General features: G+C 45.2%; 1 protein-coding gene across 2 annotated transcripts in view; it reads right to left on the reverse strand.

Annotated features, from left to right (window-relative positions):
- Positions 1-14,540, reverse strand: part of LOC139551084 (ephrin type-B receptor 3-like) — a 96,044-nt gene that overhangs the window by 3,314 nt on the left and 78,190 nt on the right. For both annotated transcript variants that reach the window (XM_071362474.1, XM_071362473.1), the window contains 9 exons: positions 14,230-14,354; positions 13,248-13,404; positions 12,245-12,353; positions 11,933-11,985; positions 11,070-11,192; positions 9,134-9,381; positions 3,986-4,201; positions 3,362-3,511; positions 1,045-1,238 (listed from right to left, as the gene is read on the reverse strand). In XM_071362474.1, coding sequence (XP_071218575.1) covers positions 1,045-1,238; positions 3,362-3,511; positions 3,986-4,201; positions 9,134-9,381; positions 11,070-11,192; positions 11,933-11,985; positions 12,245-12,353; positions 13,248-13,404; positions 14,230-14,354 — 1,375 coding nt within the window. The remainder of the gene's footprint in view (positions 1-1,044; positions 1,239-3,361; positions 3,512-3,985; positions 4,202-9,133; positions 9,382-11,069; positions 11,193-11,932; positions 11,986-12,244; positions 12,354-13,247; positions 13,405-14,229; positions 14,355-14,540) is intronic.

The raw sequence follows: 14,540 nt of genomic DNA on the forward strand, positions 1-14,540 counted from the left end.
ACAACATAAATGCTTCAAAATGGACAAAAAGGGACGTTAGCTAATGAAGATTATCTCATAGATTATTTTTTATATATATATAAGATCTCCTAAGCCTGTGTTTACCACAGACCTTACTTTTGACGCCTATCCAAAAAACCCATTAATTTCCCCACAGACTTTGACCAATGAGCCATGGTGGAGTTAGTGCCTACAAAAAGACATCATTACTATTGCTCTCTATTGCGGCTCAAGAGAGGAGCTGTTAAGTGAGGGAAAATGATAATTTTGCGGTTTCTGTTTGGTAAACAGAGCTGATCCAGAGCTTTGCCACATGCAGTTGATGCATTAAACATACACTGAGTGTACAAAACATCCGGAACACCTTCCTAATACTGAGCTGCACCCAACGTTTGTCCTCAGAACAGCCTCAATTCGTCGGAGCATGGACTCTACAAGTTGTCGGAAGCGTACCACAGGGATGCTGGCCCAGGTTGACTCCAATGTTTCCCACAGTTGTGTCAAATTGGCTGGGTGGTGGACCCTTCTTGAATCACACGGGAAACTGTTGAGCGTGAAAAACCCAGCAGCATTTCAGTTCTTGACACACTCAAACCGGTGCACCTGGCACCTACTACCATACCCCATTCACCCTCAATGGCACACACACAATCCATGTCTCAATTGTCTCAAAGCTTAGAAATCCTTCTTTAACATGTCTCTTCCCCTTCATCTACACTGATTCAAGTGGATTTAACAGGTGACATCAATAAGGGATCACCTGGATTCACCTGGTCAGTCTATGTCATGGAAAGAGTAGGTGTTCCTAATGTTTTGTACACTTAGTGTACATTTTAGGGCCAACTAACCACTGTCGATATTATTGATCGCACCCCAAAACAACAGATCAAACCAACAAAAAAGATTGTATAATCCCTTAGGTTTCTGATCTCTCCTGCACACGCGTATATATACTTATTTTGAAACTGTTGCCTCGTTACTTTGTCTTAACACCGGTCTCGTTGTGCAAATCAAAAATAATGCTTTCCAGTCCCTTCCACTCACCCCGAGTATGTGCTGGTGACCACCTTGAGGGTGGCGGCGTTGCGGAGAAGCTTGTCCAGGGTGCTGACGATTTGGCAGAACTTGGGCCTCAGGTTCCTCTCCTTCACCCAGCACTCCAGCATGAGCTGGTGCAGCACCATGGGGCAGTCCATGGGAGGGGGCAAGCGGTAGTCCTGCTCCACAGCAGTCATCACCTACAGAAAGTAAAGGGTTAATATGATATACAGTACGGTACCGTGCACCACAATATATCTTGTGATGCAATGCAATATGATACGATATGTCACAATAAAATACAATTTCGATGCGATACTCTACGGCACAATATGACACTCTACAACGTGATCGAATATGTTGTGATATAATACAATATTCCGCGGGAAAAAATTCTGGCAATTCGAAAGGGGAATGTTACATTACAATTCATGGTGGAATAAAAGAAAGTTCTGTAGATGTCCACTCGTTGAATAGGTACGGCATGTTTCAATTCCCTTTACTCATTTTCATACCTTCACTTTACGTATGCATTTTAAACTGCTTGCTACAAAGCTTTTTTGGGGATGATAATGAATCTCTCTACTGCACTCCACAACTTTCCTCGTTTGCTCATTGATTTGTTTTGACATGTTTCTATTCTCTGTACAGGGAAGCTATTCATATCCATATGCTGTCTGTATGTATTTTAATTGCAACTTCCTGCAATGGAAATTTGCCTTCGGGGATCATACAAAACCTCTCCTATACTCTTCCCACTTTTTGTGCTGCTCTATTTGCAACTAGCTACAGTAGTAACACAACATGTTGGATGCCACGTTTGGATGAGCATAATTGTTCTCGATTTATTAAAAAGGTAGAAGCCCAGTGAGATGGTAAGATGTGCTGTGGGGATAGAGTGTGTGTGTGTGTGTGTGTGTGTGTGTGTGTGTGTGTGTGTGTGTGTGTGTGTGTGTGTGTGTGTGTGTGTGTGTGTGTGTTTACTACTCTGCCGTAGTAAATATCTGTGGAGGGAAGATGCAGGTGTAGATAGGGGTGGCAGGAGGCAGTAAAGTCAAAAAACGCCAACCCAGGCACACAGCTGCACTGACCACCTGCACAGTGAAGATAAAAACACACTTAAGCAGAACTGGCAAGCTCAAGCGAAAAGTAGAGGCCGCAATGTAACTCGGCGTAAACTAGCCCTCCTGAAATTAAACAGTGGTTACAATCCAACCTCCAAAGTATTACATAAATCCCGCTCAATAGATTACCAATACTTAATTTTAGGTACTTTATTAAGGGACTTAAAAATAAGCTTAGTTGCTAACTCCGGTTGTTTTACATTGATTTTCACCCTGGAAATGTTGATTAATGTGCACCGTCCCTATCAAATCAACTCCATGAATACATAAATAAGTAGTATGCTAGGGTTGTGGAAAACTCTATCTAAAGAGTAGGCAGAGAGTATTGGAACAGAACCACGTTCCACACTCTGTGTCACTCTAATAGATGCAACAGCAGCTAGGAACCAACTAACTGACATCCAGGTCGCACGCTATTGTTCATTCTAGTCCGCTACAGCAGATATATACAGTATATATTAAACGCAACATGCAACAATTTCAAAGATTTTACTGAGTTACAGTTCATATGAGGAAATGAGTTCATTTAAATAAATAAATTGGCCCTAAACTATGGATTTCACATGACTGGGAATACAGATATGCATCTGTTGGGCACAGACAACTTGGGTTCGTTGTCCGTAGATTATGCCTGTGCATACCATAACCTCACCGCAACCATGGAGCACTCAGTTCACAACGTTGACATTGGCAAACCGCTCGACAACACGACGCCATACACGTGGTCTGCGGTTGTGAGGCCAGTTGGACATACTGCCAAATTCTCTAAAACTACGCTTAAGGTAGAGAATTGAACAATCAATTCTCTGGCAACAGCTCTGGTGGACATTCCTGCAGTCAGCAGGCCAATTGCACACTCCCTCAAAACTTGAGACATCTGTGGCATTGTGTTGTGTGACAAAACCGCACATTTTTGAGTGGCCTTTTATTGTCCCCAGCACAAGGTGCACCTGTGATTAATCATGCTGTTTAATCAGCTTCTGGATATGCCACACCTGTCAGGTGGATGGATTATATTGGCAGAGGAGAAATGCTCACTATCAGGGATGTAAACAAATTTGTGCACAACATTTGAGAGACATAAGCCTTTTCTGAGTATGGAACATTTCTGGGATCTTTCATTTCAGCTCATGAAACATGGGACCAACACTTTACATGTTGCGTTTATATTTTTGTTCAGTGCATATAAACTGACTCACATCCTGGTTGCTCATGTCCCAGTAGGGCCTTTCTCCGTAGGATACCACCTCCCACATGACGATTCCGTAGCTCCACACGTCACTGGCCGAGGTGAACTTCCTGAAGGCGATGGCCTCGGGGGCGGTCCAGCGGATGGGAATCTTACCTCCCTGCAGAGACACAGGGGGAGGCAGGGTTTCTACATTGGAGCATGCTGAGCGATGGAGTAAACACAGGCATAGATGCACTCACACACAGGCAGAGACGCACCCACACACAAGCAGAGACGCACCCACACACAAGCAGAGACGCACCCACACACAAGCAGAGACGCACCCACACACAAGCAGAGACGCACCCACACACAAGCAGAGACGCACCCACACACAAGCAGAGACGCACTCACACAGAGGCAGAGACACCCACACACAGGCAGACACATAGGCAGACACACACTGATAACCATACTCTCATATACAGACTGCAGAGAGACAAAAAGACAACACATGGTGAGCACACACACATACACACACAAAATTGCAAACAAACAAAGATAAACAAACAAACAAGCAATCACACAGACAAACATAGACATACCAAATAAACACAGTCCAAGCCAACAAGCAGATCCTCCCACAACTCACCAGAGAGCTGGTGTAGGTAGGATCGACTGATGAGTCGTCCAGGAAACGGGACAGACCGAAGTCGGACACCTTACACACCAGGTTGCTGTTGACCAGGATGTTGCGGGCGGCGAGGTCCCGGTGGACATAGTTCATGTCCGAGAGGTACTTCATGCCCGACGCCATGCCACGCAGCATGCCCACCAGCTGGGTCACCGTGAAGCGCCCATCATTCAGCTGTGAGGGATGGGTGGGGAATGGGGGTGTGAGGTAGAGAAATAGAGGAGTAAGGCAGACAGGGAGGAGGGGAGATAGAGGGGAATGGGAAAGGGAGAGAAAGACAGAAGGAAGAAGAAGGAAAGAGAGACAGAAGGGAGAGAAGAGAGAAGGGGGAGATGGGTGAGGAAAAAGTAAGAGAGGAGGGAGAGAGAGAGAAGGGGGAGATGGGTGAGGAAAAAGTAAGAGAGGAGGGAGAGAGAGAGAAGGGGGAGATGGGTGAGGAAAAAGTAAGAGAGGAGGGAGAGAGAGAGAGAAGTAAGTCAGTCAGTCCTAAAGCTTACATAAACATAATCATAACATATGCCATAACCATCCATGGCTGGTTCTGTCAGTCTGCAACAGACAAACTTTTCAAGCTGTCTGACCCCATCTAATAAGATGAATAATTTAAATGAATATTTAAAAACTAAATTCCATGTGCTGTGCTGTGTGTAACTACAGATGAAACAGCGTGAAAGTGAATAGGAAAGTCCGCTGTCAACTAGTTACAGTCAGAATTCAATTTTCCTTTCACAGAACGACAAGAGGTTCAACCTTTTTCTGCGTGATCCAGTCTTGACTGAAAGGAAATGAGCGTTCCATTGATGGTGCCATGCTAACCATGCTTACCATCACAACAGCTCCACAGAATTAGAATAACTAGAATGGAAAATTAATGGGCATTTTCGTTCTAGAAATTATATTTATATTACCAGCTCCAATACATAAATCAGTCCCATTTCTTATTAGTATTGTTCATGCATGAGAGCACCAGCCGTTCCGGACGACTGTGTGATAACTCTCTTGGTAGCCGATGTGAGCAAGACTTTTAAACAGGTCAACATTCACAAAACCGCGGGGCCAGACAGATTACCAGGACGTGTCCTCAAAGCATCCGCGGACCAACTGGCAAGTGTCTTCACTGACATTTTCAACCTCTCCCTGACAGAGTCTGTAGTACCTACATGTTTCAAGCAGACCACCATAGTCCCTGTGCCCAAGGAAGCAAAGGTAACCTGCCTAAATGACTACTGCCCTGTAGCACTCACGTCGGTAGCCATGAAGTGCTTTGAAAGGCTGGTCATGGCTCACATCAACAGCATCATTCCGAATACCCTAGACCCACTCCAATTCGCATACCGCCCCAACAGATTCACAGATGACACAATCTCAATCGCACTCCACAATGCCCTTTCCCACCTGGACAAAAGGAACACCTATGTGAGAATGCTGTTCATTGACTACAGCTCAGCGTTCAACACCATAGTGCCCACAAAGCTCATCACTAAGGACCCTGGGACTAAACACCTCCCTCTGCAACTGGATCCTGGACTTCCTGACGGGCCGCCACCAGGTGGTAAGGGTAGGCAACAACACATCTGCCATGCTGATCCTCAACACTGGGGCCCCTCAGGGGTGCATGCTTAGTCCCCTCCTGTACTCCCTGTTCACCCACGACTGTGTGGCCAAACACGACTCCAACTCCATCATTAAGTTTGCTGACGACACAACAGTGGTAGGCCTGATTACCGACAACGATGAGACAGCCTATAGGGAGGAGGTCAGAGACCTGGGTGTATGGTGCCAGGACAACAGCCTCTCCCTCAATGTGAGCAAGACAAAGGAGCTGATCGTGGACTACAGGAAAAGGTGGGCCGAACAGGCCCCCATTAACATCGATGGGGCTGTGGTGGAGCAAGTCGAGAGTTTCAAGTTCCTTGGTGTCCACATCACCAACAAACTATCATGGTCCAAACACACCAAGATAGTTGTGAAGAGGGCACGACAACACCTTTTCCCCCTCAGGAGGCTGAAAAGATTTGTCATGGGTCCCCAGATCCTCAAAAAGTTCTACAGCTGCACCATCGAGAGCATCCTGATTGGTTGCATCACTGCCTGATATGGAAACTGCTTAGCATCTGACTGTAAGGCGCTACAGAAGGTAGTGCGTACGGCCCAGTACATCACTGGGGCCAAGCTTCCTGCCATCCAGGACCTATATACTAGGCAGCATCAGAGGAAAGCCCCAAAAATTGTCAAAGACTCCAGTCACGCAAGTTATAGACTGTTCTATCTGCTACCGCACGGCAAGCAGTACCGGTGCGCCAAGTCTGGTACCAAAAGGCTCCTTATCAGCTTCTACCCCCAAGCCATAAGACTGCTGAACAATTAATCAAATGGCCACCCAGACTATTCACATTGACCCCCCCAATTTGTTTTTACACTGCTGCCACTAACTGTTTATTATCTATGCATATTCACTTTACCCCTACCTCAATGTACAAATTACCTCGACTAACCTGTACCCCTTCACATTGACTCGGTACCGGTACACCCTGTATATAGCCTCGTTATTGTTCTTTTATTGTGTTACTTTTTACTTTAGTATATTTGGTAAATATTTTCCTAACTGTACATTACTCATCTCATGTATATACTGTATTCTATACCATCTTTTGCATCTTGCCTATGCCGCACGGCCATCGCTCGTCCATATATTTATATGTACATATTCTTATTCATTCCTTCACATGTGTGCGTATAAGGTAGTCGTTGTGAATTTGTTAGATTACTTGTTAGATATTACTGAGTTGTCGGAACTAGAAGCACAAGCATTTCGCTACACTCGCATTAACATCTGCTAACCATGTGTATGTGACCAACAAAATTACATTTGATTTGGAACTCTTTCTTAAACTGCATTGTTGGTTAAGCAAGCATTTGTGACAAATAAAGTTTGATTGAATTCGATGCCATACTTCCAAGTCTCACGAGGGAGCCTGGAAATGGAGGTTTGTTTCTTAACAACTCAGGAGGGTAACATGCCAAACATGTAAACATTCCGTTTTGTACTCTACACTCAAATTGAGTTTGACAGGAAAACAAGTTTGGATGGATATGTAAACAAAATGCTTCATAACAGGCATAGATGGTTAGGCCTGTTAGGGGCTTGTAATTACCATTCTCGTGGGTACCGAAAATCCCAAAAAGGATAGTAAATCAAGTACAATTCTTCCTCATGGAGACATTTCCCAGGTTCCCACAAGGACAAAGGCTATTTCAGGCTTAGAGGTTAGGTTTACAATTAGGGTTAGGGTTACAATTAGGGTTAGCGGTTAGGTTTAGGGTTATGGGTTAAGGTTTAGGGCTTAGGTGTAGCGGTTAGATTAGGGTTAGGGGTTAGGTTTAGGGTTAAAGGTTAGGGAAAACATGATTTTGAATGGAAATACATTTTAGGTCCCCACAAGGATAGTAAAACATATGCTGTGTGTGTGTGTGTGTGTGTATTTGTCCTTACGTGCAAACGTGTTTGTTCTTGTTATGCATGTGTTGTGTGTGTGTGTTGTTCTGCCAGCATCCCATAATCAGGCACAATAGTTTGACGGGACATCACTAGATCACGGCAGAGTGTATCCATGATTCACACACACACACACACACGGTTGGATGGACATCTGACTGAGAGGAGTGCGTGAGAAGGAGTGAGAAGCTGCTCTTGAGTCACAAGATGAGATAAGACAAGGAGGGTTATGGAGATTATACTGTAGCGCATGGTCTTACGTTTCCTCATTATCCTCTGAGAGAGATCATTTGTGAATGACTATGTTAACCTCGTCTCTAACCTCTAGGGTCGTTCCCGGTTAAAGGTTAAATCGTTGTTTTTTGTTGATTCGGAGGTGGGATCTTGGTTTACTGTTAAAGGAAAGGAGCTAGACTTTTATGTAAGCTATAGTACGATGACCTAAGAATGGACAGTGCGTCATTCCTAAGAGCTCATCAAGGTTAACGGCTAATAAGAGCCAGCAGCATACCACCCTGCATCCCACTGCTGGCTTGCCTCTGAAGCTAAGCATGGTTGGTCCTGGCTGGAAGTGGTGTTGGGGGGGGGGGGGGGGGGGCAGTAGGAGGCACTCTTTCTTTCCTCTGGTCTAAAAAAAAAGATCCCAACGCCTCAGAGGAGTGATCGGGGACATTAGCCCTGTGTAGGGTGCCGTCTTTCGGGTGGAACGTTAAACGGGTGTCCTGACACTCTGTGGCCACTAAACGATCCCATGGTACTTATCGTAAGAATAGGGGTGTTAACCCCGGTGACCTGGCTAAATTCCCAATCTGGCCCTCATGCCATCATGGCCACCTAATCATCCCCAGCTTCCAATTGGCTCATTCCGCTTCCCTTTAACTAATCCCTAGGGCGGTTGCTGGGAATGAGAATGTCTTCTCAGTCGACTTACCTGGTAATATATGGGTTGAATCGAAACGAAAATCAAAACGAGCTCTTACTGAGTCAGAGAGCATTACTGTGTGTGTACACCGCCCACTGTCATTACAGCAGGTGTCACGTAATAGAACTCTCGAAGTTGCAGAAGTTCTCTACTTCCCCCATGGATTTGTTCAGCATCCACTGATGTGTAGGAGGTGCTATGTGCAATTGTGCTTGTCCCCAGGCTTTTATGCAGCACAGTCAAAGAGGAGCTCCATCAGTGGTTTTGTGCAGTAGAATCCCTATCCGTCAGCTGTATTGTGTATAACTACGCAGGTCTTAGGATTTTCAGCACAGCCGCTATCAATATTCATCAGAGGGGTCGGGAACGGTTCCACGGGTTGTCATAACTGGTGTGTGTTCGGGTACGACTCAAAGCCTCCGCTGGTGAGTAGGTGGTCGCACAGTACGTGTGGTAATGCGCGACTCCAGGATTTGATTCGGTAGAGTAGACTCAATATCAATTGAATGTGTCCTGTATGATTCCATGCATCATCACAACTCAGTCAGTGTTCCCCTGAGGAAGGAGTCCCGCGCTCCATTCTCCATGAACCTTGGGGATTTTAAACAGTATACAATTCCGAGGCTATCAATATCAACCAGAGTTGTCATGTACAATTGCTCACATCGCCACAACTGGTGTCACTCACCCTGAGGAAGGAGTCCAGCGCTCCGTTCTCCATGAACTCGGTGATGATGAGCACGGGGCAGCTGCGGGTCAGCACGCCCTCCAGCCGGATCACGTTGGGGTGGTCGAACTGTCCCATGATTGACGCTTCCCCCAGGAAGTCCCGCCTCTGGCGCTCTGTGTAACCCGCCTTCAGCGTTTTGATGGCCACCACACCTTCACGGCGGCTGGCCTGCTTCAGGCGCCCGCGGCACACCTCCCCGAACTCACCTGGGTGGGGAAGGGAGTGAGGGGAGTGGAGGAGGGAGTGGGGATTGGGGCAGGGGGGGAGGAGTGAGGGAGAGGGAGCATTACTGGTTTGAACTGAGGAGGAAGAAGAGGAGGAGGAAGAGAGCAAGGGATGGAGTTAGTGAGGAGGGGAGGAAAAGAGAGCGAGAGCTCAGGGGTCTGAGAGGTTGGGGAGGGATTGAGGGACGGAAAGATCAACCTGCGACCGGGAGTGGTGCCTGGGACCGGGGTAGGGGGAGAGGGGACGGATGAGGAGCTTGGGGGTTTTGGTGCCTTGGTAAAAAGTTGTGTGTTTAAAAAGGAAGAGAAAGAAGAGAAAGAAGAAAGCAAAGGAGGCATTCAAGGTTGAAGTTAGGAGATAGACACAGACCCCCTCAACAACCGCTGCGCATCCTCTGAACACACACACTGCCCACCCAGCACACATCCTGTTCAACTAACCCCCCCCCCCCCAACATTAACCACTCCCCAAAACACAATTGACTCCAAAAAAGCTTACCCCTTAAAATCAACACTTCAAAAAGACCGCACTAAAAAAGGTATAATCTTTGTAAATTATAGTTATGTCACACATGCAGCTAACAGAAATATATGGAAATGTCTGCTCTACTCAAAATTACAACCAACTAATTGCAGCATTAACGCAAAAATGGAAGAGGAAAGTGGAATGGGGAGAAGTAAGGAACTTGTCTGTCGGCCCTGCATTAAAGAGCAAAATTGTCCAAAGAAAATTGTGATAAATTAAAAAAGTATACCAGCTTCATTTCAGGACCAAAAAATTGACAGCTGTGCCATATAGATTGCATAATAGTTGGGAAGAGATTTTTGATGTACCAATTCCATGGCACATGGTTTATGAACTGATACACAAAACAACCCTCGATTCAAAACTTAGAGTTTTTAAATTAAAATGTTGTACAAAATTCATGCAACCAATAGAATGTTATATATTATGGGGGATATAACCATCCCGGCTCTGCAGATTTTGCTGCGAAGAGACAGAATCATTAGATCATTTGTTTTGGTACTGTCCATATGTAGCTTGTTTTTGGTCGCAGGTTCAGGAATGGCAGAAGAATTACAACATTTACCTGGAGCTAAGTCTGCAAATAGCACTGCTGGGTGATTTAAAAAAGGCATAGTCAATCGATCAATAACATAATAATACTCGAGCAAAAAAATGTTATCTTTAATTTACAATATGTAGAATCTAAGGTTCAGTACTTTTGTGAAGCATCACAGTACAGTTGAAAAATATATGGCCAATAGAAATCGAAAACTGGATGGTGTTCAGATATAGATGGGAGGGGTTGAGTGGAGCTGAAGGGTGGAACTAAAAACATACAAAAGATACATTTTGTAAAATATTCGGTGTCCGTAAAACGTATATAGTAAGTATAAGCTGGAAGTAGAAGCCTAAGTGTTGTTGTCTATTAGTTTACTCCAATTAGTGGGAGGGATGGTAGTGTTAGGGGAAAATAATATAGGAAAATATATATATATCTATATATATCTATATACAAAACATATGGGGATTGGAAATGATGCAGACAATTACATTGATGGAAGCCACAATCTATCTGCAATATTAAAGCTGATCTACCCCCTAAACAAATATCTTTTTTTTTTTAAAGACAAAACTTCAACAACTAGCTATATATATTGGTTACCTGCACCAATGACCTCCTCGATCTTCACACACGAGATGTCTATCTCCTTGGCAAACTCGTGGATGGCCTCGTTGGGGTCCTCGTAAGTGAACGGGTCAATGTATACTTTCACCCCCGGGGAAACTAGAGAGATGAAATGAATGAAGGGAGGATTGCGTCAGATGTTTTTCGCCAGGTCTTGAACACACACGTTCATCAGATATGCGTGACACTGGCAGTTTGGAAGTCATGTGTTCCAATGTGGAGTGACTTGTTCCAATGTGGAGTGACTAACTAACACAGTCATGACTGGAATCAAATTGTAAGCATGAACAGCACATGGGCATATCTATCACACAGCTCGGGGATTCTTGAAGAGCGAGGGGGGGTGATCTAGATAATCATGGTTTTCTGTGAGCAAATGCAGTTTCCTGCCTTGGTCAGATGACTGAATAATTCATTCAATCAGGTGGTTTTACCATCTTGGTTTGAACAAAGGACCACAGAAGCTGCAGCTCTTCAGGATTAGAGTTGTATAGTATGCACACACATGCGCGCACACACACAACCTCCTCCCCAAACACACACACACAAATACACAACCCCTTCCCCCCAACCCCCTGCCCCCAACACACACACATACAACCCACTCCCCCAACACACACACATACAACCCACTCCCCCAACACACACACATACAACCCACTCCCCCAACACACACACATACAACCCACTCCCCCAACACACACACACACACACACACAACCCCCAACACACACACATACAACCCACTCCCCCAACACACACACACAACCCCCCTGCCCCCAACACACACAAACACACAACCCGCTCCCCCAACACACACACCCTCCCCCAGTGCTCACCGTACTGCTGCAGCTTCTCTGTGTACTCCAGCTCCGAACTGCTGTGTTGCTTCCTGCAAACAAGGACCACACACGCACAATCTCATTCGTATGATCAATCCTCATTCTTGGCTGGCACTCCACAGGCTGCTTTCAAATAACAAGCAGAAGATGACAGATTGTGCTCAGACAGTCGGGATTGGAAGAATGGAACAATGCTAAGGTTGGCTTAAGGCTTTCTAAGGGCCTTTTCAGGATTCAAGAAGTTGCCAAATAATGACCAAAAAGGCCTGTGTTAGATAAATAGATAAATTTTTTTTTTTTTTTACTTACCTAGAGCAAACTATGGCCATGACCACAATGGCAACGATGACCACTAGACCGGCCGACGCTGAGCCCACGATGAGCGGCAGCTGGTCCTGCACCGATTTCTGAGGGTCACCTGAGAAATAAAAAACTATGATAAACAAACAATAAACACCTGAAATGTCACTGAGGGATTCTTAAAGAAACAGCTCGTGAAATATGGAAGCGGATTCATGCCAAAACAAATAATGGGATGTGAATTGTATTCCAATCTGTGTTTGGCTTTTCATTTAGACACAATGAAAGTGCTTTATTACAAAAAGCCAAGTTAGCGGCCTGCGATTGGAAGGTTGGGAGTTCGATCCCCGGCCAGTGCGTCTCTGCTTGGCACTCAGCATTGAATTAGATTGGGGTTAAGGCCTTGCGATAGACTAGCGTCCTGCACATCAAGCTGCCTCACGCTACAGAAACAGGAGACTGGCTGCTGCTCCTGGAAGCCAAGCCTTGTGCAAGGCTACTTACTTATTCCAAAAAGCAATGCACTCTGGTAAAAAAGAAAACACGGATATTGAAAAACAAGACATTTTATTTCAATGTTTTTATATGTATTAATCCTGCATTAATCTGCTTCCATAACAGACTGTAGAAATATCACACAGCCATTAAGAGCAAATTCTTTAAAAACAGACAGCTTCTTCAAATTGCTTCTTCAGTGTTCTTTCACTACTTGGATGGATTGTACTTATTAAAGTGAACATAGAAAAGCTTTGAAACACCCCGGTGAAGAAAAAAATGAAAGGCATTAGCAATGGTGGAGGACAATGATAAACAGTGAAGGGAGAGAGCGACAGAAAGAGGAGGAGAAAAAGACAATGAACTAGTGAAGGCAGAAAAGGAGGAGAGATAGAGGGAAAGTAAGAGGCACAGAGACCGATGGGGAGGAAGAGATCGACACAGAACACAGAGAGAAAGAATGAGACAACGAAGGAGCACAGGAGGAGGAGGAGGAGGAGGAGAGAGAAACACGTACTGTGTATGGAGGTGCTGAAGTCCATAGGGATGCTGTAGTGCCCGTAGCCAGCCACAGTGCGAGCCCGGACCTGGACAACGTAGGGAGTGGCAGCCCTCAGTCCCTCCACACGGGTTGAGCTGTGCTGGGCCGTCACCGTGTGAGACATGGCCTGGCCCTATGGAACACGTCAATCAATCAACCAATCGAACAAATGTATTTATCAAACCCTTTTTTAACATCAGCAGTTGTCACGTGATTTTACAGTAACACAGCTTAGACTGAAATCAGAGGCAGAGTGACAAGGAAAACTCCCTAGAAGCAAGAAAACCTTGAGGAACCCGACAACACATTGATTAGAATCGGGGGGGAAAAAAGCGAAATTCTTCTTCTTTAAAAAAAAAAGGGACAGCATTCTCTTGATGTAGGTGAGTTCATTTGGTTCATATTCCTTCCTATATGAGCAGCATGTCTATGTCCATGCTGAGGTCTATCGGCACGTGGTGCTGATGCTGCTGAAGAAAACAGCACACATCTGCATCAAGTGAGCGCTAACCTGTGAAATGCCATAAACAACCCAGGCTACATCAGACAAAAGATGCCATGTTTATTCTTCAAACAGATTTTGTACAGTTGTTTTCTTTCCAGTGACTCTTCAAACTTAAGGTACAGAGTAAATGTTTACTTATGTAAATCCTGGTTGAATCAGAGAACAGTGAGCCTGGTCCCAGATTTCGTTTGTGCTGTATAGTCAACACCTACAACACCTATGAGTTGGCTATACAGCACAAACAGATCTGGGACCAGACTAGAGGCTGGGAAAAAAGGCAATGGGAGTGGGCTATACAGCACAAACAGATCTGGGACCAGGCTAGAGGCTGGGGAAAAAGGCAATGGGAGTGGGCTATACAGCACAAACAGATCTAGGACCAGGCTAGAGGCTGGGAAAAAGGCAATGGGAGTGGGCTATACAGCACAAACAGATCTGGGACCAGTGCCTTACCCTTTCGTAGTACTTAATCTCGTAATCCAGGATGACCCCGTTGGGTTTCTCTGGGGGAAGCCAGGACAGGCTGAGGGTGTCTGACGTTGACTTCATCAGGTGCACTGTGGGTATTGCTGACGGTGCTGTGATTGGACAACAAAAAAAAGGGTGATGTTAACACGTAAAAGAAATACAAGCTTTCATGTTGAATATGTTAAGAGCATTTTTGTTCCACGGTATAAATGAAATTAGCAAAGTGTACAAGCTCTTCATCTAGCAATGTTTACGATTATCTGACTTCTTACCATGACATTTATCTGACCATTCTC

The sequence above is a fragment of the Salvelinus alpinus genome, chromosome 23 (assembly GCF_045679555.1).
Source record: "Salvelinus alpinus chromosome 23, SLU_Salpinus.1, whole genome shotgun sequence".
Taxonomy (NCBI): Eukaryota; Metazoa; Chordata; class Actinopteri; order Salmoniformes; family Salmonidae; genus Salvelinus; species Salvelinus alpinus.